Here is a 24,626-nt window from a genome sequence, read left to right as displayed (position 1 = left end):
AACTTTTCTTTGAATTTTTGATTTATCAGTTTCTTTTTCTATTTGATTTAAATACGCATAATGGAAAATTTTCTCTGCTCTCTCTCTCTCTCTCTCTCTCTCTCTCTCTCTCTGTATTGTGGGGATTTCTTCCTTCTTTTTCTCGTTAACGTTTTATCTCTCTCCCTCTCCCTGTCTCTTTTTTCTAATTCAGCTGTTGTTATATGGAGTGATGTCATCATAAGTATCCTCAATAACGCTGAATTATAGAAGAAATGTTTTGGCCAAGGTTTGGATGAAAGCTATTGAAGAATAACTTAGGATTGAGGATGAGATGAGCTTGAGAGATACCAAAAGACTCTGAAAAAAAATGTCCCATCTGTCATATAAATGTGGTTTGGATTGGAAACGCCATCGAGTGCAAAAATCGTGAGAACTGGTGTTACATAAATTGTCAAATTATAAGTAAGAAGCAATACGATAAAATATGGGATGTTGTTTGGAAATGCTTTGATTGTGAAAACTCACCAACTGATAACCAAACTAGAAAAGGAAAGCCATTTGAAATCTATGTAGATGACATATTTTGCACAGTAAAAGACGACACCAACAATTTGCTCCAACTAGGAAACAATTTGCATGAAAATTTGGATTCACAATGGAGAAAAAGGATGAAAAAAAATGAATTAACTTTCCTGGATATGGCAGTCTTTGTCGATGAACAAAAATTCATTTGTAAATGGTACCAGAAGCCAACAGACCCCGGAACAATTCTAAACTTCCATAGCTGCGCTCCCCTCCAGTTTAACAGAAATTTTGTAGAGTGTACTATCCATAGGCTTTTTCGACTACAAGCAACTGGCGTTACTTTGACAAACCCTTAAAATTAAAGAAAATATAGGGCAAAAAAGTCAATATACCAAAAACTGGTCGTCAGGCATTGTTAATCAGACAATTGGAAAGATTTTAGGTGACTATAAAAAGACTAAAAAACAGCAGCGGAATACAAATCAAACGGTAAGCTTAAGAAAAAGGACATAACCATATTTTCCCTACTGTTTAGAGGCCAATTAAGCATTATACGCAAGGAAAAGCTGCAAAAGATAATGCTTATTACATTGATCTACACAACACTGAATTTAAAAACAGGTTTACAATCATTAAAGTGCTGTTTTGAACAGCGTCTACAATCGCACGTGGTATACGGAATAACTTGTAGTGGATGCAATTCCAAATATGTCGGCTAACTTGCAGACATTTAAGCACGTGGATAGCAGAGCTTCAAAAAAGGGCTCACCAGTAGGTCAGCATGTAAGCGAATGTTGTGGCACTTCACGCGCTTTCGTTTGGCGTATAATAGATCAGTGCAATGTGCCACAAAATTCATGACTCTCGAAGCGTTAAATATAGCACCAAGGAAACCAATGCTGAACACAAGCTATGAGTACCGTAGCCAAGAGTTGACATTGAAATACTAGTCAACAGTTGTCAGGTTGCTCAATTCGAAAATTATTTTTTAGCGATCAACGATCTTGAATGAAGCATCAAAAACGAACTGGAGAACGAAATTTGAGAAATTTTTGTTTTTATACTATTTTATTTATTATGTGAAACTAAATCTTTTTAATTGTAAAAAGAGTAAATTTAAGTTGCATTTTATTAGATTGCTCGATTATGCTCAAGATCGCGAAAACGTTTGTATTCCAAATAGGGCAACTTTAAATTAAATTTAATAATTGACTTAGCTTTTTAACAAACTAAACTTATGATGTGAAGGGCAATTCATAGAAATTGACTCCATACTCCCACCCACCGGCCGCAAATCGACCCCCCAAGCCACTGTTGCAATCCCCCCGCTGCGGTTCAGCCCCCGATGTACTCACCTTATGCCCCTTCCTTTAAATTAAAGCTAGCCTCACGAAACTGTGGCTAGCTACTGAGAAGCCAACCGGTCTTTTAAGAGCAATTCGCCGGAGGTTTAATTAGTGTAAATTACTCAAGATATGGCCCTAAGTTTAGATATCTGCATGCCTTAAAATGTTGAAATAAATTAATCAGTATTGCTATTAATATAATAATCTTAAAATTGTGGTTGTTCGTTCTCATAGGTAAAAAAATTGTTTGAAGGCTTTTTTTTTCAAATAAAGGTATTTTTTGTTCTGATCGAGCAAAAACTCGGTCAAAACATTTTTAAAGCAAGTTTCACTGTTAAAAGTTTTTATTGAAGATGGCAATTTGTTCCATTTTTGAACGCATTTCAGGAGCGGAGATTTTTTACTCCACTTCGTTTTGGTGCTCTTTTTTTATGGTATTTGATTTTTTCACTTCTTCTGTCTAGCTTTACAGCGACTAGTAAACATTTTAAAATTTTCGGATGTTTCTCAGTGTCTTATTTCTGTTTGTAGATTTATTAGGCTGACTTTTAAGATAAACAATTCGGCTAGGCAGGATACGCTCCGTAATGTGAAGATCAATGGAGTGGTCAAATTTTTGTCGAATATAACACACTTCTATTCCCCAGTTAATTTGTCTGTTTATGCGGTTTATGTTTTTTGCTGTGAGAGTTTGAAAGAATACTCCACTGAAAGAAAGATGAGAGAATACAAACGACTTGAAAACATCAATTCTTATTTTCAAAGGAATTTGATTTCTTACAAGATACAAAGAACGAATTGCATTAACCAATTTATATAAAACTGAGTTCAGGTGATTTTCAAAGGATAAGTTTGAATCAATTTGTACTCTCAGTTAACGACAAGCGTGAGCTGATTTGGTAACTTTAATTTTGATAGCAAACACTAGATCCGAATTAGTATGATTTGTATAGAATAACATCTCTCTTTTATCGGCATTTAAAGTGGGATGATTTTTTATCAGGTATGTTTCCGTTTGTACTAATAATTCTTCTTTTTTGTCGAAATGAAACCCTGTAACCCTGCCAAGAACATTTTGCCAGCAAAAAACTGAAGAATGAATTTCACCCCTGGTCTCGTCCTAAAGCCTATCTAATACTACTTTTATTATTACTACTTTTACTACTACTACTACTAATACTACTACTACTACTACTACTACTACTACTACTACTACTACTACTACTGCTACTACTACTACTACTACTACTACTACTACTACTACTACTACTACTACTACTACTACTACTACTACTACTACTACTACTACTACTACTACTACTACTACTACTACTACTAATACTAATACTACTACTACTACTACACTACAACTACTACTACCACCAACACTACTACTACTACTACTACTACTACTACTACTACTTTCAAATTTGCAAACAATTAACGACAAATAGGTAAATTGAGAAATGCCCAACCAAACACAAAATTGGCTTGTCCGGGGCTCTCCCAGCACTCTTCATAAAGCATTTTGTATTGTTTAAATCTATCAATAAAATGATGATATATACAAACATTAGCTTAGGAAGTAATACAAAAGGCAGATAGCATTAGAAATCAAACAAAAATTGACAAAAGTAGATGAATCAAACTAACAGCCTCCCTTCTTCAAACACAACTCCCATCAAGGCATCTACATTTTTGCCCAAGAATGCAGAGGATAGGACTCCTCAGGAGAGAAAAACTATTTTTGTCCTTAGATATATGATATCAGAGTAGCTGTCCTATTTTTGCGCAGAGAGCTTTGATGCCAGTAGTTTCAGCGCTTGGAAGCTGATGGGCCAGCTCCACCAGTCCATGCAAAGTCAAGCGGACAAAATGTTGATTTCTCAACATCAGTTATTCTTTGTTCATAGTTTTTCTTTTTAATAGATTCATGGTACTTGTAGGCTTCGCTACTGCTTTCAGGGCAACTTTTTGCCAGCGGGTTGAAAACTTTCACATCAAATTAGGTTCTGTTGAACCTCGATTCCCAAAGTCCGTTGGCTTTGATATCTAATCTTGCATCATCATCAGTTGTCGTGCACTTAACAGCAAAGGGTTCCCCTTGCAACGGCTGAAGATGAAGTTCGATCTCGACATCATGGCAGACATCACTTAACAAGATTGCATAGGAATCGCGGAGGTCATTATGTCTCATGTATGTGTAACCTCCTTTCGGACATTGTAGGGCAAGTAACACAGTGAAGTTTTCATTGCATGTGCATAGCGATGGCGCCTTCACTAGATCTCAGCCTTAGCAAAGGGCAATGACATTACGAATCTCGCTTTTCGTTAGGTCAAACTGATTTTGCTTCAATGGCATAGCGTTTAACCAGCTTGATGCACTTTTTCACTAGCTAAGTCAAGTGAGTGAATCTTGTTATTATACACTTCTCTCCTAATTCTAGTCTTCTTTGGTTCGATAGCAAGCTCTTTCTCCTTTTTTATTTCATGTATGATTTGTTGTTGCTTTAGTTAGGCTTTGGGCAGTGGTAGGGTTAAAGGACTTGACAGTTAAACTGATCGTTCACATTTCTTAAGGCGGTTTTCAGGTTTAATGATGTTCAGGCAACCCTCCCTTATCGGCAACAAAAAGATATCCCTGTGTTTTGGAGTGTTGGCGGGATTATTTAAAAGATTAGGTAATAGCTCATCGTTGATTGATTTCTCACATTCTTTTAAAAGTTAATCAATATTGGTTGTTGTACATGCTAAGAAAGTCAATTTGTGCTGAACCAATGAAGTGAACGATTTACACTCAATTTGAGGTGAAACATTGGCAGGAGCGGATAGCTTCTCTAACAACAATTTCTGCTGATTAGTGATCATTCTACAAACTTTTTTATGCATTGTGAGAAACTGTTACACTAACAAGTACTCTATAACCGTCAACTATTTCGACTTCGTCGTGAACAAAAATCTGCTTTGCTCTTTCCAGAAGATGTTCTTTGGTAATGATGTGGCATGTGGTATGATGGTAACCGAAAGAAGGACCGTGTTTTTCGGTTGCGACGGTTTTTCATAATATCAACAAAGCCGACATCGTTACCATCGTCCGCATACCATTTTTGAACTGTAGAGCAATCGTCAAGAAGTTCAATTAAGGGGATAATGGTAATTCCATACGTCGACATCGCAAGGGGGTCGCCTGTGTTGTACCTTCATGAGAGAATATTGTTTGCTATTAATAAACAATTTTGATGGTTCACGATTTGATTTACATATAGAATGATATATATAAGGGCATAATTTTTTTTTGTTTCGTAAGGCAAGATCACGGTTGGGACTATTGAAAGTGTTTTTTGCGTCAATAAGCAAGATCGCCTCCGAATCTGTGTCTTTGAAAGCATGTCTAAATGGGTTTGCATGTTCAATTCACGCTTTTCGACAAATAATTAGTTCCTGGTGACAACCTAGTATCTTAAGGTCGGTTTTAATACATTTGACAAGAGTTTCTCCACTAATTCGCCTGATGACTTCCGCAATTCCTATTGTTCGTAAACCGGGGCACTTATCAAGAGCTCTCAGCCGACATAAATTATATGGAAGAAGGAATATCAAATTAGACGCAGCTATGCGTATTGCCAGTTAAGCAATCGTTTTGCATAGATCAGTTGAGGATGACTTAATGGATATCAGAAGCCTTTGCCATTCGTTGGCATAAAGAGCGGAAGGCTCATGGCATCCATGCGTTTTCATGGAAGACTTTCTAAGGATTGAAACAATCAGTTTTTCAAAAATTGATTGATGTTACGGCAAACTTTAAGGATGTTCATTGCTAACTAGATAATTCAAATTTGTTTTTCATGGTTCCAAATGTTCCTCGCGTATGACATCAAGGACTGTTTTTTTGTTAACTTTGTCAGTTAAAGAAAAAACACCACCATTTGCTTCTTCTGTAACACATCGAATGGCATCGGAAATTTTTCTGTTGAAATGTGTTTCTCAAATTTTTTGTTTTCATCAACAGATCGTTTTTGCTTGGTTTTGCTTATACGTTCCCGGATAGTTTTTGCTTGAGGAAACAGAGAATCTATGTCCAGATTTATCCATTGATCTAACAGTCTTGCAATGGTTTTGTGATTTGAGGCGTCATCCTTCGTTCTTTCAAGAATGAGATGAGGCATCAACATTGCGCAGTACATTGCCGTTTCTGTGCTAGAATCATTTAAAATGGACAACAGGGTTGCACTCAAGGTATCGGTTAATGCCTGTCTTGTTTCTCGGTAACGTAATAAGGATTGCTTTCCAATGAACAACTTAGTTGTAGATGTTCTTCATAATCTCTTTTTTGCTTTCCTCGAGGTTCAGCCAATAACTGCAGGGTTCGGGACAAGCTTCCCTAGAAGTTTGCGATGTCTGGCAATCAGCCGTTTCATGGCTCAGAATTGTTACCTCTGAGGAGATTACTGTTGCTTTCGTTTGGCTGCTTACGCAGCGGAAGTTCTCTTGGTGTGCTCGCCAAGTTCTAAGTCCTCTACACTTTACGTGCTGGTAAGTCGCGCATGAGGAACACCAAATCCCACCAACCCTGAGATGAGTTGAATATTTTGAGCATTGTGACTGCTCGGACATGTGGATGGGAAATAAATAAGGGAGGCTGTTAATTGTCTGAAAACATATGATTAACTAACGAGTGAAGAATTCAAACTTGAGGGTTAAATAACAAGCAAACTTATGGTTATCATAGACAGAAAAATGTATAACATTTTACAGAAGTGATTAAAGGGGAGTTTGAAGTATGGTGACACAATTTGAATGGTTGAATGTTTAAAACTACTAACTAACTTATGAAGAACATAATTTAGATTATTAATTTGATTATTTATAAAACTTTTATTTCTGGAGCCAATAGCTTTTGGTACAAAATTGAAACGTGGATGAAATTTGTCAATAGTTGTGATTATTAATTTTCTCCAGTTAATTAAAAAGTTATTTGCGCTTGCCTCGTGATCATTAAAACAGCAATTACAGTTGAAGTGTCTAGTTTCTTTGGTCTATGCTGTTCTGGCCAAATCCTCAAAGTTAACACCTCTGAAGTAGTGTATCTTCGCCTTTGTCTGCATAGGGTCCAGGTACTTTGTCCGCGATGTTCCGATGACCAATCTCTTTGAGAAGCCTGGAATTCTCTTCGGCTTGAAGCGCGGAGTCGACATTTACCTAAAAAAGATTGGCAGTACATGGAGAACAAATAATCAAACGAATTTTTTGAATATATATTTATGAAACAATTGAAAAATATGATATGAAAAGAAACCAGCTGGTGATATTGATGCCTGATAGTTATCTCAGGGTGTGTTCTGTCACGGGTCCCCTCACTGGATGGCCAAAACAAGATCTGAAGAACTAACATATTAATTGACATTGATATCGGGGGAGGGAATTGACATTGAAGTACTAGTTCCCAAAAAGTAAAAAATAAAAACAGATAGGAATGAAAGTAAAAATCCCTTTTCAGGAATAGAAAGCATTATACCCGGAATTTTCTGACAATTTTCTGACAATTTTCTGATAATTTTTAAAACTGACGACGAACGCAATAATCGAAAAAATTCGTCTTACTTAATCAATTTAAGTTTTAATTGACAATTAATTCTCTGCATCTTTAATCATTGTCAGTTTGATCATTAACGGGCCCAGAAAAGGCGAGAGAATGCAAAATTTTAGTAATTTTGTGAAATGTTACAGACAGGATGGTTCATATTGTAGCAGCCAGCTCACTCCATCACGCGGTAAAGAGTGTTCAATACAGTGAAAAACAGGAACTCCTGACAACAATAACAACAGTACCTGGACTTTCTTTCAACCCCAATACAAGAATCGGTTGAAAAACGCACAGAATCCTCTGGTCAAGGGCAGATTGAGCACAAGGTCCGACATTGTTGTATGGCATGATCTAATTAACAACAGTATCTCAAGCCACAAATCGAATAACTACAGACCAAGTAGTGTAAAAGAGCTAACAAACTACTTGAACACGAATGACAACAAGTTTGAAGCGCTGGTATACTGTCAGCGCAAGGGAACCCCTGATATTTTCAAAGAGTTGTTGAGCACTGGGATACTGGTTCTGAGGGTGACAAAGCACCTGTTATCGAAACGGAAGGGGAAAACACAGCTGGGAGACTACAGAGTGCTCCACCAGGAACCGGCACGTAAGATCAAATCATTGGACATTGTCCTGCGCCACCAAGGAAGCCTGAAAGCTCTGCTCAAAAAATGGGAAGAATCTCGGAAAACGACAGAGGAAGGCGGGAGCAAAGGTAAGACTGGTAGAAAGAGCACAAAACGAGAGTGTAGCTCCTGAACAATGGGGCTTCACTGCCCCCTGTCCTTGAGCGAGCTTGCGTGATGTGCGAAATTCTACCACAACCATGGCTCAGATACATTCTCAGGCACAACAACTGCTTAAAACAATTCCTAAACTATGTAAAATCTTCAAAAAAAACTGTTAAACTGTAAATATCGATTAGATTTTTTGAAAAACTGTAATAACAATGATATAATTCCGGATTTTTTGAGGTTCCGAATTCCCCAAAAGCGAAGTTTTTTCAGATCAAGCGGTGCACAGTTTTCAGCTTAAGCTCTTAAGGAAAAAAATAAATCCTGCGGAACAAGGCCGTAGATTGTCCTGCGGAACAAGGCCGAGGAAAAGCTTGGAGAGGATAGGGGCATTCTCAGGAAAGAGGGAAAAAAAGAACTAATACCTTCAATTGCGTACAGCATTAGAAAGGAAATGAGAGATCATTCCGAATTGATTAGTAAAAGACTTAATGACAAGTCAACAAAGCTTTCTGAGGGACAAGACAGGCCTCTGCGGTATGGACCTTATACTAATGTTGTTCCACTGGATGGTGTTGAACTGCCGAAATTTGTCATGGACGTTTTATCGTTATGTCCAAAGCATCCAGTCAGGGACAAATTTAATGAAGTGCACTTCCTTGCGGATGCAGACAGATTAGTTTGTGAGTTAAGGGAGAACAACACTGATGGTGAAAAATTATGTGAAATAGAATTGTCTGCCAAATGTTATGCCAAGAATGTACGTGAGACACCAATGGATAGAGGGGTTAAAAATGCTAATGATTTTTTGAAAGATCAAAAACTACTAGCTGTACCTTTTGATAAAGGTTGCGGTTTTTGTGTTATGAAACAGACAACAAACTCGGATAAGCTAAATGAAATCCTGGGCTCCAGTCAGTTTGAGCCTCGTAATGGAGAAGGTGACGATCTAACAATAAGAACGCAAAAAACCGAGAAATAGCAGTTTGCATCAATTAATGAAACAGGAAAATGTAAGTGAAAAGATTTATCACAGGCTCAGGACAACTGGATCGGAACCCGCCACGCTTTATGGACTTGCTAATGTACACAAAAATTGGGACGCTGCTTCGGCCTGTTCTGTCAATACCCGGTAGCAGTTACGATAACCTCCATAAAATTCTGTTTCCCTTTTCGGGAAGTTACCAGGTGCAAATATTGAGACTAACTCGAAAGATGCCAGAGCAGCTCTAGAGGCTACCAAATTGGATGAAGATGTGCTAGTGGTGTCTCTCGATGTAAAAAACTTATACACCATTGTACCGGTCGAGGAGGCAATTGAAATTGCGCTTAGAGAACTGTACTCCAGTGACGAGGCATCTGAGATTCCAAGGTCAGCTATGAAGAGCCTTTTCAGACTAGCCGTAACGAATGTTTACTTTAAGTGTTTTAAAATGTGGTACACTCAATCGGACGGTTTAGCAATGGGTGCTTCGCTTGCGGTAATTTTGGCAAATTTGTGGATGAAATCCTTTGAAAAATCTTTGCAGAAACCAAAAAAAGGAAGGGAGATCGAAACACCTGACACAAAGGTGATATGCATTGACTGTAACCGACGAGTTACTTTCCGAGGGAAAGGAGTCGAGTGCGAATCATGCAAAAACTGGTTTCATGCAAAATGCCAAGGTATCACTGACACAGAATATCAGACCATGCAGGAAATTCTTAGGATCTGTTCCTATTGTGCAGAAAAAGGTAGAAAAGAGGACACACTAGAATTGAAATTATTCAAGAGGTATGTGGATGACATAGTGTGCACGGTAAAGGGGAACTCTCTAGATTGTTGTTGTTGTTGTTGTGACTTTTCGGCATCAAGCCGAAGGGATTGCTCACATAATTTTTGGTCTTGATTCAACTCTTTTCTGCAATCGGAGCAATCACAGAAAATGGTCCATGTGCACACTACTCTTTTGTTGAAGTTCAACATCAGACGGTCCCACATGAAAGACAGAATGCGTCTTTTGAGTCCCAAAGGCTGGGAAAAATCTATCTCTTCAGATAGATTGTTGGCAACTTTGGCAGTTCGAAAGTAAAAGTTCTCTCTGAATTTCTCGGTTCTCAGCTTTGGAAGTTTGAATAATCTCCTTTCAACTCTACCATATTGGTGTTCATAGGTTTCTATCAATGGAAGTGCTTTTTTTCATCATGGTATAGTTTAGACAATAGAAGTAAATCATTGAGTTGCAGAATCATAGGAAGCGGATGTAATCTTAGGGATACCATGTTTCCAAAGTACGATGCATTCCTATAGCCCGTTATCCACTTCAACGCACGTTTTTGAAAGCATTCCATTAATCTTATACTTCCACGCGATGAGTGCCAAGAGCTTGAAGCAAAAGTAATCAAGGGTAGAATTAGGGATTTGTAATTACAAATTTTCACTCTCGTTTCCATATTCTTCGATAAATTTCTCGTCAGAAAACCAAAATTTCGATTAACTTTCTCAAGCCTAGACTCGAGGTGCTTTGCCGCTTTCAGGATACCTGTAAGCTGCACTCCCAAGTCAGTCACCTTTGTGGATTGCTCTAATGTAGTGTTATTCATCGTAAAGCTGAGGGATTGTCCCTTAAATGCTATATAACAACATTTTTCAGCAGAAAGTGACATTCTGTTCCTGGATACCCAAAGTGAGATTCTGTCAACTTCTTTTTGAACTTCATGGTTACTTTTGTCCATAAACAAGAATTTTGCGTCATCCGCATACAGATATGGGGTGCTGGATATCAAGGAAGTTGGCAAATCATTTATGAAGATGCAGAAGAGTAAGGGGCCCCTAAATGGACCCCTACGGAACACCATTTGATACTTGTAGAAGGTCCGGCCTGACACCATCACATCTCACGAACTGTTTATTGTTATATAAATAGTCCTTGAGAAGACTAAGTACACACCCGCCCACTCCAATTCTCCTTACTTTGATCAACAATTCAGCATGCGGGACCTTATCGAATGCTTTTTAGAAGTTGGTGTATAAGGAATACACCGAATTTGGGTTTCCTTCCAACGCAACTTGAACGTCGTTCAAGAAACAGAGCATGTTCGACACAACGGATCGTTTTTTCACAAATCCATGTTGACTGGTTGTTAAATGATCCGAGAACTGCTTTTCGATCGGATCATACATACATCGTTCGAGTACTTTCGAAACTATAGACATCAAGGTCACTGGTCTGTAATTTTTGACACTTGATCTGCAGCCTTTTTCATGCATGGGCGAAACAGCTCCAATTTCCAACAGTTCGGGATTTTTCCTAATCTTTTGATGTTCCTAAAGATTGCGCTCAGAAATAGACTGAGCGGTTCAGCCAGTTGCTTTAAGAAACAGGCGGGAATGTTATCTGGACCTCAAGTTTTTGAGACATCAAGGTTTGTTAAGATTGCTCTTATTCTTTTTGAGCTGACATCAAAATTCATTAGGGTTGTGTCCGGAAGGTCATCGGCTACCATGTCTTCGGTCTTCTCAGAAAATACAGACTGAAAATACCTATTTAGCAGGTCTACTTTCTGTTGAGTGGAATTGGCAGTCTCTTCCTCTAGAGAAAGTATTTTGGGTAAAGTTACTGTTTTTCTAAGGCTCTTTAAGTGCTTGAAGATCACTGTCGTATCACGAGTGGTCACAAGCTTCTGTTGATACTGACACCTATCTTCTTCTGCAAGTTCTAGTAACATATTTTCTAGTCTCAAAACTTTTTCCGATAGCACTAAGCTATTTGGTTTCTTGCGTTGGGCTTGCTGAGCAGTGTTCAGCATCTTCATAGAATGAGAAGTCTCCCTAGAAAACCAGGGAGGCACAAGCTGTCTATGTTGAGTACGTCTGGGACAATGTTTCTCTATTAGGGATTTATTGTAATCATAAAACTCTTCAACCATTCGATTGATGTCAGTGAAGCATGTAGCCTCGAAAGGGAACAAGGTCATTTCTCGCCGCATCGCATCGTAATCGGCGTTGCAAAAGCTGAAATAATTGCAGAAAGGGGTTTTGCGTTCTTCTTTGTGTTCTTTAATCGATATTAATATCGCTTCGTGATCTGAAACGTCAAACAGTTGTCTGAAGACAAGATCAATCTTGGCAGTAGTGTTTTCCACTTTCCGTTCAAACACAAGATCTAGTGTGTTCTTTCCACAAGTACTAAAGTCCACTATTTGGTTAAAGTTATGTCTTTCAAACATTTCAATCACCGATTGCTCGTACTCATCTGCACTGTGATTTAGGCTCCAGTTGACCTTTCGGAGGTTGAAGTCTCCGCAAATCAAACATGCGTATTGCTTGAATTCTTCAATGACTCCGAGTACCTGTTCAAAGTCAGCTAAAGTGTATCTGTAAGCGCTACCTAGTGAAGGATTGTAGATAACACATACAAGATATTTCTTCAGTTGTATGTCAACGATAGTGAGAATGCATCCATCCGGGAGATCGTCACTGATTCGTTTTGCACTGATAATGCTCTGGATAGCTACCAAAACACCTCCGTGTTTGTTGACAGCTCTTTCACATCTGAGTAAGCTATACCCAGGAAGCAAAAGTTCTGAGTCTTCTATGTCTTCATTCCACCAAGTTTCCGTAACCATGACAATGGGGTATCTACAGGTCATCACACCATTTGCAAACTTTGTTCGTCTATCAAAATTCAAAAGACTACGAGCATTTACTAACATTGGATTCAAATTTTATAGTCAATCGGATGGTTCTTCCAAATTGACTTTCGTACCGCTGTGAAGCAGTTCAAAGTTTCTAATTTTGAGTTCGGTTGCAGATTAACTTGAGAATGCAAATTCTCTTCACAAGAACTTACAATTCACTCTTGAGACACCAAACGGAAGTGGAGACCAGGCATTCCTAGATCTAAACATAAGCCTATACGAAGATAGAACAATCAGCTGTCATTGTTATCAAAAATCAACTGATACTGGCATAATCCTTAATTTCCGTAGTTGTGCACCGTTACAACAAAATAGAAATGTGATTCAAGGGACTGTGCATAGGACTTTTAATGCGACCAGTGACTGGCAATCCTTTGATGTATCTCTTAAGAAAAATCAAGAGATCTGGACTGAAAATCAATACCCAACGGAGTGGTCCTCCAGTATTGTTAATGAGAAGTTGGATAAAATAGTCACGAAAGAAAAAGTCACAGCAAAACCATCCCAAAACGAACGCCATCTTATAAAATTTATAAGTTTTATTAATAGGGAGCCTAAACCTAGGTTTTTTGTTCAATACAGAGGAAATATCACGCAAAATATTGCAAGTAGACTGAAAAAATTGTGTGATATTCAAATCATTTTCACAACAAGAAAGCTAAGAACTTGCTTGCCCACCCTAAAATCACCTTTTGATAAGAATCTGAAATCCCATGTGGTATATAAAATTACATGTAAGGGATGCAGTTCCATCTATGTTGGCCAAACCAGCCGAGATGTTACCACTAGAATTTCAGAGCATCAAAAGAAGGACTCCCCTGTTGGACAACACCTTGTTGAATGTTGTGGTACAACGCATAACGTAAAATGGGAGATTCTTGATGCATGTCGCGGGGTTGAAAAACTAATGAAGATAGAAGCGATCTACATCAAAAGGGTGAAACCGCAATTAAATACGCGCGGTGAATATCGGGGGAGGGAATTGACATTGAAGTACTAGTTCAAATACAAAAATTTGACTTTTGAAATTCAATAAATATTCTGGTACATGTTAATTCGCAATTTTGTCAACCCCAAAAAGTAAAAAATAAAATCAGATAGGAATGAAAGTTAAAATCCCTTTTCTGGAATAGAAAGCATTATACCCGGAATTTTCATAAAATCCGGAATATAAAATGAATTGATTTTAGTGTAATAAGTTTAAATAAAATGTTGTAAATGTGATTTTAACTGTAAATGATTTCAAAAATTGGATGTTATTTTAACTCATTTCTTAGAATTATAGTCAAAGACAAGTTTATATACTTGTAAATGATTTCATTTGATTTTTAAACCTGACGATGAACGCAATGTTCGAAAACGTTCGTTTTAGTTAATCAATTTAAGTTTTATCTGACAATTACTTCTCTGCATAATTAGCAAACGCTATTTAATAAGTTTATCTGAACAATTAGGCTAAGTTTATCACATAAATAAGTTTATCACAACATCATTTTCACCTAGTTTTTCAGAACAATCGTTGGCATAACAGAAAAATAAGAGGTCCTAACATAGTTCCTTGTAGAATACCATGATTAATAGTTATTTTATCTGATAAGCCAATGCCCAATTTTACGCATTGTGTTCGATTTGCGAGAAAAGATTTGAGAAGTAAAATTGTTGATTGAGACGTAAAATGGTTGACGTTAGTCGGTTGCGTTTGATTAATTTCAAATCTTTTTAAACATTTTAATTTTAGGTATCATTCGTGCTGCTTTCAGTTTATTGTAATGAAGCGCTAGCAATGTGGTCATCATTTTTGTCAAGATTGGGGTTTTCCTCACTGCCACTATCACAATGCTCTTCACAACAGACCTCATCGGTCGTTTTTGAGGCTGCTGCTTGGTGTGACAAATTCAGTTTCAGTTCTAAGAGAGAAGCGCATACTAGGCATTTCAATGGCAATATTACGCGACACGGGCCCGCAAAAATTTACCGAAAACGACCATTAAATAGAATGGCAATTCCTGGCGCCAGAATGCCAACGCAACTGGTCAGAGGTACGTATTATCTTTTAAGTAACGCTTTTTACAATCTTTTTACGTCACCAAAGCCTTCTGGGTGTATGTACCATCGATTTTTTGTCTAGTATTCGTGTCCTTTAATTTGGCATTTAGAACCAATGCTACAAAATGTGAAATTGATTTATTTGGTAGGTGTTCACTATTGGCAATTATCGAGAATCGTAGCACAAACAACTAGATGAAAAGGAGACCAACCCACGGTGGCCGCCGTTTTGGCCGACAGGGCGTTTAGCCGACAACCAAAAAATGAGAAATTTAGCCGACATTTTAAGTAAAATGAGCAATAAAACTTATTCTGCAGCTGTGATTGGCCAATTTAAAACACTTTCGTAAGCGGACAAATACACCGCAATTTTTTCGTCGACTAGTGTAACGAAGGTCTATCAACTAGCGTAACAAATGTATTTTACCGCATCTGGCCATGCCTCGCGGGCCATGGCTATGCCTCGCGGGCCATGGCCATGCCTCAGCGGCCCGTGGGACTTGATATGAATCTATCGCAACCGAACTGCTGATTTATGGACCAATGAGACATTTATGACCAATTATGATAAAACTGTCGGCTAAATTTCCCATTTTTTCCTTGTCGGCTAAACGCCCTGTCGGCCAATTTTCCTAGCACCCCAACCCACTGTTCATTTTTTCATATTTGAAGGAAAGTAAGTTGCAATAGTAAGGTCGGATATCAATTTATGTTCTAAGATCAGTAGAGCAGGCAGTACTGAGCATTTTGGCAAGGAGCACAAAATAAATCAATTCGCAAAACCGGTTTAAAACATTTTGGGTCCCATGTTTTTGCCTGCTCTGAAGAACTCAAATATTGTTCATAATATTTTGCTGTTTGTAAACAGTGTTTTAATTAAATTTGTTTGGTGACTTTGTGAGTTGATTTGTAAACGATGCTGCTAGGTGTAAGTCCTTGATTGTGTTCAGGTGTGCCTCAGGGCAGAATAGCTGACAATGTGCGGTCTGTGGCCCAATCCAAAGGACGGCAAATGCCATGTAACACTGAAATGGCGGCGCTCCTCAACTGTTTCAGAGAATTCGATTTTGCTGTGGAGCACTGCATGAAGGAACACGCTATATTTGAACGATGTATTCACACCAATAGGAACAATCATTTGGAGAAATTGCTCATGAAGAAACGAGGAAGCCAAGGACAAGATTTTATTCCTTGGGAAGAGTTGGATTCTATTCAGTTAGCCAAACAGATTCAGAAGTTCCCAACAGGTGTTAGGCCTCAAACATTTAAGACAAAAATTAAACTAAAAATGTACCGAAAATGATTTATGCCAATTTCTTTTTGAGTTGATTTGCTTGAAGAAGATTCTTCCCAGATCACAGTTAATTTTTCTCGGGATTACCAAGGAACAGTTTTTCGGCCCCGAGCTGAACTTCGTATGCGCTCATTGAGAATTGTTGCAAAATAAACGCGGCCACACCTGTTTTGTATTTGTACGATTATTAAGAGCCCTCTGAGATGTGATAGACGATTCTTGGGCTAACCAGTTTTTCATTTGCGATTTAAATTAAAACCGAGGGTTTGCTACCTCAGAAAGCGCTCTAATAACTGAATCTCGGATACATATCAAATTGCTCTCGAATGAATTATGAAGCAATTATTGTTATTGTCATGTGTCGTTTGATGCAAAACTTTTCTTAACCGATGACTTTTCGAGTGAATTTTTAACTCCTATTTTCTTAATTTTTGTGGTATCGAAATTATCCACTGTTCAGAATTCCCTGATTAGCTAAACCCAATTGGGCGCGCTCACTGCTGAAAGGTTACGTTCTCGTATATGGAAAAGGTAACAGTCTGATATCTGGAAAAAATTCGGCAGTTTCATTGACACGTTTGGCTGTGTAGGTGCACAATTTAATCGGACAGACTTGGTTTCGTTCCGTTCAGAGCTTCTCAATTCCTCCGTAACGAAGTTTTCAATTATTGAAACCGTTTGTCTTGTGTTGAATTTTCGCTTGAGCTTTTTTGCGCTTTTGTTCTTTGACTTCTTTGGGTTACTTTTCTTCAAGCTTCATTGCATCGTTTTCTGTGCTCTTATCTTCTGTAGTGACCTAAGTTGCTCTCATTCTGGAATACAGTTTGTTGCTAATATCAAATCAATTGTGAGCGAAAGGGAAGCAAAACAATTGTACCTTAGTGGTTAAGATGTCACTGTTGGGGCGACTTTTTGCACCCATAAAACATTTCTAAACCACGCCTCCTATAAATTCAAGTGTCCCAGTCTGTTTTTCGGGAGCACTTCGTCAACATTAGTTGATAAATGTTTAATTTTAGGCACTTGAGCTGTAAATTGTTCCCGCTACTTTACGAACCTTCAAACTTGATCAAGTTAAAGTACTAAATTTTCCAGTTGGAATAAATGGATTACAAATCTGAAAAAATTGACGCCGATTTCAGTCCACTTTGATAGCGCGTGACATTTCACTTCGTTTTCAATATTTTGAGTTTTTATTGTCAGTATTGAAAAAGCGGATTGATCCTTTAATCGAACTTGATAGATCTTCTTGATAAGAAACATATTAAAAATGGTTTATTTCGCCATACTACTAGACAAGATGATGTCAACATATGTACAATCTTGCAAGATTCTTGCATAGGTATTAAAACACAATATTGGTAGTAAAACCAAGAAAGTGTCACCATGACATGTCAAGACATACCAAGATGCAGAAATTAAAAGCACCTTTAACTATGATGTAGCACGAATTCATAAAAGCCAGACGTCTCAAGAGTTGAGAATTCAGCTCTCCTTAGCTTGTTGGAAAATTCAGCTCTTGCTAATTTTTTAATGAACAATTCAGCCTACATTTTCCAGTTTATTGAAATGTTAAGTGGATGCAAACTCGGTATGTAAATCGTACACCTCTTATACAGGATCGCCACCGAAAAGGGGCAACTCAGGAACCATGAAAACCAAAAACTGGTGAAATAAGCACCAAAACAAAATAACATTTCCTGCATTGCTTAATACACATGCACTTGGTTTAAGAGAAACCAGTTCAAGGAACAACCATTAAACTAAAAAAAAATTTTTTTGTAGAAAATTTGGTGCAAATATCTAATTCCAGTGGAATTATGGTAACAATTAAACAACAAATAGCTTGATGCATTTGATCAAACAGTGAAACCCCCGAAAATACGCAAGCAGTTCCAGTTCCGGAAAGAAAAAAGACTTCTGACAGATTTATTTTTTGAAGCAGAGGAAAATTATTTTTTTTGGTACGAGATTATGCCATAACTTCGATTTTGGATGGATTGGAATACGCCTGCTAATGGTAACTAGCACGAAGGGTTGAGAAATTTTCTACCCGAAGGGTCGTCCAAATGAGAAATTTTCTACCCGAAGGGTTGAAATGAGAAATTTTCTACCCGAAGGGTTGTCCAGTTAGGTTTTTGAACGCGGATACTATCGAAAAATGGTCAAACTACCACATTTTGATCTATGTGGTAAAAAAGTTTGAATCAGACCACTTTTCTTGAACATTAGAAGTTCTACGATAATCCAGACGTTTTCTTAAGTTTCGTTGTTCTCACAAATTTGCTACAAAAAATGCAAGTCACATAATAAATGAAATTGATTGAACCAAACAACAGTGAAAAAATACATCACAAATCATTGCAATCTAGGAACTTTTTACTTAAGGGGTTACTGACAAGGGCTGAACAATAGCCGGCCAAAATCAAGAAAAGTTAAGGAGAAGTTTGGAAAGGGCTAGATTTGTGGTGGCGTTATGACCAGCTGAAACTCGAGGAAGAAGTTCGATCAAGCCTCTGTCAAAAACTGATTTCTCTAAAGGTGTAATTACTAAGAGGACTACATGTAGTTCAAATTCTAAAAGATATCTTTCTTCGTGGTTGAAAAAATTCATTAAAAACAAATTTTTTAACGCTTTCCGAAAAAATCTCAACGTTTTTGGAATTTTTTTAAAAGTTCGTCGATCGTTGGCAAACACTTCTTTGAAATGGGCTACGGAAACTCTCAGTAGCTCATCTTATCGAAATGCCTTGCTATTGAATACACCTCGCCGAAGAATTGAGGGGAACAGTCCGATACTTTTTTGATATAACTTTCACTGTTGCTTTCGATGCGTTTTGCACTGAAGGCAAAGGAATATAGCGTAAACTAAAAGCGGACTGAAGAAAAACCAATTAGTTTAACTAATATAACGGTTATGAAAATTTGGTTTTGGGTATAATTTTCCTCTGTACCTCAACAGTGAAGATTTCGCAACTGGCACACTGCTTCGGGAAGGTCTCATCAGTTGAGAATGATAAAAAATGTGCAGAGAGTTTGAACAGATCTTGCACCAAAAAGTTACTTTAAGCAGGAATAAGGAATTCAACGGGTTTCCACTCAAATGGTTGTTTGGACTATAAAAAGAACAAAACGTATGGAGACTGCGTCGTTTTAGCCTTGTGGGATAAGGTCACTGGAATTAAAAACAAAAAAATAAATAAACCTAAGCATAAGCGCTGTTTACATAGCATTTATAAAAGGACAAAAGCATACTGGAGATTAAAAACTTTCGACCTTTGAATTTGGCTGCAAATTGTTAAGTTTTTTCTGCCTGCTTACCTTTCTCAGAAAAGTTATTAACAGCAGTGAAGATATCAACCGCAAATGAAGCAGAATTATAAACAAGAGACGGTGCTTTGAGCTCGAATTGAGAGATGGCTCAATCATTGAGCTTAAATGTAAAGTAGAGCAAAATAAGCTTTTTTCCTGGCTGAACGATCAACTGAAAATAAATTTCTTGCGTAACTCAAGATAAACATTTTTTCAAAATTACAGTAAAATGATAGCTGACAGCATAAATAAAATTGATCTGAAGGAATAATAACCGCAGCACTAACATATATTGAAAATGCAAGAGTGTTCGTTTCTACTCGTTTTTGTTGACTTACTGTTCAACTAAAGTATTGGGTCCTTCTGTTCCGTTTCAGGTCTTTGCCCAGCTGCTAAAATCGCCTCATACCGTATTCTAGTCGTCATTCGCGAACCGTTTAAGAACACATAATTAATGGTTGTCTTGACGATTCGGCTGTTGCTGCGTTCCCTCAACCTACTCATCCGGTGCTCCTTTGCTAGCAAGATTGAGGGCAAGTTGACTGACCGAGCTTGCAACCATATCCAAAAGAGTTTCTTCGGCAACCGGACAAACCATTCTTCTGAAGGCATCTCGGCGTGAACCCAGATTGCGCAAATGTTTTGCTGAAAGTTGGCAGTCTTGCCTACGCCTAAGCTTTTAATGATTCGCCGCAGAAGTTTGTCTTTGAGTGGGCACAGAACAATTATTGACAGCCTTGGTTTTAACAGGAGTCTCTGTAATTGGATCTTGATCGTACTTGAAGCGTTGAGAAAAAAGCTAGAGAAAAAAAATTATTCTCCGCGTACTATTGCTGGAAAATGAAATGGAAAAAAATGGTGTCATTTTTCCCAATCTCTTTTTGCGAACTTCGTTTCAGACTTTTCTACACGTCTAACAATTGGCTGAAAAACGATGCAAAATACCGCAGCAAAGCTAAACAAAAGCAGACTACACAATTGAAATCCTGCTTCCAAGACAGTTTTCAAAAATTTTTAAATTTTTCTGTAACTGTTGTATATGCATAGTGTCATATGCTTACACATATAAGCCAGTTGGATATCCTGCTTCTGTCTTTTTTCATGTATTGTCCATTCTTCGTCCTATGTGTCACCTCTTCGTCCACGTGATGATTTTCAACAATCGAATCCATTTGAATTGAGAGATCAACTGACCATCAAATATAGGCAGATCATCAATGTTGAATGCAATTTTCCAAGCGTCTCCCGAAAAGGACTCGTGTCCGTCGTAGTTTACTCGGAGCGCTGGTGCAGTACACTATCATGCAACTGATCATTGATTGCAAAGTACGTGGTGGGTTTGATCGCAAACTACTACTGGGTTTGATCTGAAAATAAGATTCACTTAATCATTAAACAAAAGACTGCATTTCAGATTTTAAGATCAATGAATCGATGTTTGAAGCCAAGCCCACCTTCTACATGAAACTCCGTTCTTACTTATAGAATTTTAAAAAAAATAAATCAATTAGGAAAGAGGAAACTTTCCAAGAAGTTTGTAGCCTCAGACTCAACCCAAGGCAGACAAGGGGATTCCCGTGGAGGAATGGCGCGACTTATATAACCACAAGGGGGGGGGGGAAATATGACATCTTCAAATCGAAAGCAAGGTCGTCAGCACTTAAAGTAACAGCTGTAAAAAGCATATTACATTCAGTCAAGACTCAAGCAAACAACAGTTAAAATAAAATTGGGTAAAGCGGATGTACTTCAGAAGTTGTTGCATTTGCGCAGCGTATAATAATCTAGTGACTGACATTTTTCTATATAATTTACAATCATTCCCTTCCGTTTTCAGTCCACTTATCAATACTTCGCGAGGATACATAACGCTGGCCACCTACCATTTGTGGAAACCTGGTCAAATCTGGCCAAAAAGCAAGAAGACGGTAATATAACACTTTTTGGAAGACGAATTTTCTTTGACATCTAATCAATTGACTTTTCTCTAGCACAAAATATGCCTTTAGTTCTAGATGAGGAAGAGGGCGAGTTGGAAATGACGAACATCGTACCCCAGCCAATGATCAATTCCAGCATTTTGCGCCGGCCCTACACAAGTCACCCGCCACGAGAAGCTTTCAGTGGCTTTCGTCGATATCAACCGATTTAGCCTTCTCAGGAGGAAAAGAACGTATTGTCGGAACAATACACAGGCGAAACAAGTTATTTTATTTGCTTGGATTCTCAATGAATTGCCTGAGGACGAAGCAGGCGAGCGTTTGGTCTAGGAGCAATTGCTGCTCTTGCTCTTGGATCCTTAGCATTAGGCACAGGAACAGGCTCCGCACTTGGCTGCGTCTTTAAGTCTTTTGATGGATATGAAAATTCAGAAAAGGAAACAAGGAAAAATTTAAGGTCCAAACTTCTGAATAATTGAAAGACGCTTGAGTCAATAAATCACTGAAAAATCTAACTGTGGTTGGATATGAACTTTGCAATTTCAAAAATTTTCGTTAAACAAGAAATAACAGATAATTCAATTGGACTTCTCAATAACAGACAAAACTTGACGCAAAACAGGAGTGATTGAATATTTGTAAAAGTATTATATGCTCGAAACCAACGACCCCATTTTGAGACAAATATTGTTCCAACAACCATGAATCGTTGCAACAATATCAAAGCTGATATTTCGGAAGATTATTCGTACCGCATGACAATCCTTAACAGCATAACAACAATGACAAAAAGAAGTCCCAATGAAGGGATTACCAAAAGAAGACTTTGAAAGTATCATACTGGATATATCTGACGGACTCGTGAACAATAGACAAAAATCAGCTCTAACTATTCCGCCAAAAGAAATACAACGAAACGCAGCTTCTTCACAGCGTCGAAAACACGAATTTGGCTTTTTTAAGTGTCAATAGCACTGTCCTCTGCGGAAACATAAATGACAGTTTTGACTTATTACGTCGTTTACGTCTAATTACCAACTTACGAAATTAATTCCATCTGACGACCCGTACCAAGTTGCTCGAACGATAAATCAGTAATAATATCTTTTTGAGTGGGCGCAAAAGATATTTTCACTCCATTGGTTTTAACGTGAGTCTCTGCAATTGGTTCTTTATTGTACTTGACGCCTGAGTTCGACCTATTTTCTCTAGTGCGGTTTTTTTGCTTGTCGCTGCCGACAACCGCTGCCAACGTTTCCTCAACAGAATTGTTGACCCCTTTTCTGCTCTAAACTAATGAAGCGGAAAACAAACCTGTTGAAATCGTTGAGAAAAAGCTAACGGGTTGAAGCTTCCAACTTCGAAATTTGCTCTGTATTTCTTAAATTTCTTCGTAAGCCTCTTTGGCGACAAGTGCTCTTTTGCGATAATCATTTAATCATCAGTTTCATAAGTTCCCCGAAAGGTACAAATGGTCTTTCGTTAGGCAGATGAGATCCATAACTATTATGACCGTATTGTATAGTTCTCCGCGTACTGTTGCTAGGAAAAGAAAACAGGAAATCTTGGTGTCATTTTTCCCAATCTTGGAGCTTCGGTTCAGACTTTTCTACACGTCACTCGACACCTGAAGCCAAATGTTTTCCTCGCTGAAGAGAGATAGGAAGTGGCGATCAAATGTAAGAAAACCCTATTTCAGTTTTAAATCACTGTTAGTCTTTCAGTTAACTCTCAAAGTTAGCTGTCAATTAAATAAAAAACACTGGTGAAAATTTCTGAAGTTAGTAGCTAAAAGCAACTTAATCTGGAAGGCTCTCCGGGGAGGAAATGCCGGATTTAATCAACTACAAGCGTGGAAAAGATGACATCTTCAGATAGAAATCAAGGTCGTCAGCACCTAAATTAACAGCTGAATTACTCGTCTATCTGATTAGTCGTTCAGTTGAATTATAAATCTTCATAACATCAGATTATTCAGTCAAGACAAGCAAACAGTAGTTAAAAGAAAAAAGGGGTCAATCGGTTGCTCTTCAGAAGTAGTTGCGTTTGCGCAGCAAATAATAATCTAGTACCTGACTTTTTTCGATGTAATTTACAATCAATCCTTCGTTTTTCAGTCCACTTATCAATACCTCTCGAAGATTTATAAAGCTCGCCACCTACCACACCTACCAATTGTGGAAATTTGGTCAAATCTTACCAGAAGCCACTTAAGACGAGGCCGAATATAACACTTTTTTGGGAAACTAATTTCCTTTGGCTTTGCTCTTGCGCAAAATATGCCATTAGTTCTAGTTGAGGAAGAGGGCGAGTTGGAAATGACGAACATCATACCCCAGCCAATGATCAATTCCTGCATTTTTCGCCTGCCCTACACAAGTCACCCGCCACGAGAAGCTTTCAGTGGCTTTCGTCGATATCAACCGATTCAGCCTTCTCAGGAGGAAAAGAACGTATTGTCGGAACAATACACAGGCGAAACAAGTTATTTTATTTGCTTGGATTCTCAATGAATTGCCTGAGGACGAAGCAGGCGAGCGTTTGGTCTAGGAGCAATTGCTGCTCTTGCTCTTGGATCCTTAGCATTAGGCACAGGAACAGGCTCCGCACTTGGCTGCGTCTTTAAGTCTTTTGATGGATATGAAAATTCAGAAAAGGAAACAAGGAAAAACTTAAGGTCCAAACTTCTGAATAATTGAAAGACGCTTGAGTCAATAAATCACTGAAAAATCTAACTCTGGTTGGATATGAACTTCGCAATTTCGAAAAATTTCGATAAACAAGAAAACAGATAGTTCAATTGGACTTCTCAATAACAGACAAAACTTGACGCAAAACAGGAGTGATAGAATATTTTTAAAAGTACTATGTGTTGGAGACCAACGTCCCCATTTTGAGACAAGTATTGTTCCAACAACCATGAATCTTCGCAACAATATCAAAGCTGATATTTCGGAAGATTATTCGTACCGCATGACAATCCTTAACAGCATAACAGCAATGACAAAAAGAAGTCCCAATGAAGGGATTACCAAAAGAAGACTTTGAAAGTATCATACTGGATATATCTGACGGACTCGTGAACAATAGACAAAAATCAGCTCTAACTATTCCGCCAAAAGAAATACAACGAAACGCAGCTTCTCCAAAGCGTCGAAAACACGACTTTGGCTTTTTTAA

The 24,626-nt window shown here is 38.0% G+C and overlaps 3 protein-coding genes across 3 annotated transcripts in view; 2 read left to right on the top strand and 1 right to left on the bottom strand.

Annotated features, from left to right (window-relative positions):
- The window catches only part of LOC142346837 (uncharacterized), a 236,672-nt gene extending 222,375 nt beyond the window's left edge, over positions 1 to 14,297 (bottom strand). Inside the window, exon 1 of the mRNA XM_075398892.1 lies at positions 14,282 to 14,297. The gene's annotated coding sequence lies outside the window, so the exon portion shown is untranslated. The remainder of the gene's footprint in view (positions 1 to 14,281) is intronic.
- LOC142336170 (ERO1-like protein beta) overlaps positions 1 to 24,626 on the top strand; it is a 459,014-nt gene that overhangs the window by 370,416 nt on the left and 63,972 nt on the right. The gene's annotated exons all lie outside the window — the stretch shown is intronic.
- Positions 14,595 to 16,280, top strand: LOC142346804 (uncharacterized). Its single transcript, XM_075398890.1, has 2 exons — positions 14,595 to 14,893; positions 15,851 to 16,280. The coding sequence occupies exons 1-2, from the start codon at positions 14,638 to 14,640 to the stop codon at positions 16,201 to 16,203; spliced, it is 609 nt and encodes a 202-aa protein (XP_075255005.1). The 5' UTR covers positions 14,595 to 14,637; the 3' UTR covers positions 16,204 to 16,280.

Source organism: Convolutriloba macropyga, chromosome 1, assembly GCF_964194025.1.
Source record: "Convolutriloba macropyga chromosome 1, txConMacr16.3, whole genome shotgun sequence".
Taxonomy (NCBI): domain Eukaryota; kingdom Metazoa; phylum Xenacoelomorpha; order Acoela; family Convolutidae; genus Convolutriloba; species Convolutriloba macropyga.
Note: the sequence above shows the minus strand (reverse complement) of the source record. Positions and strands in the feature narration are given on the sequence as shown.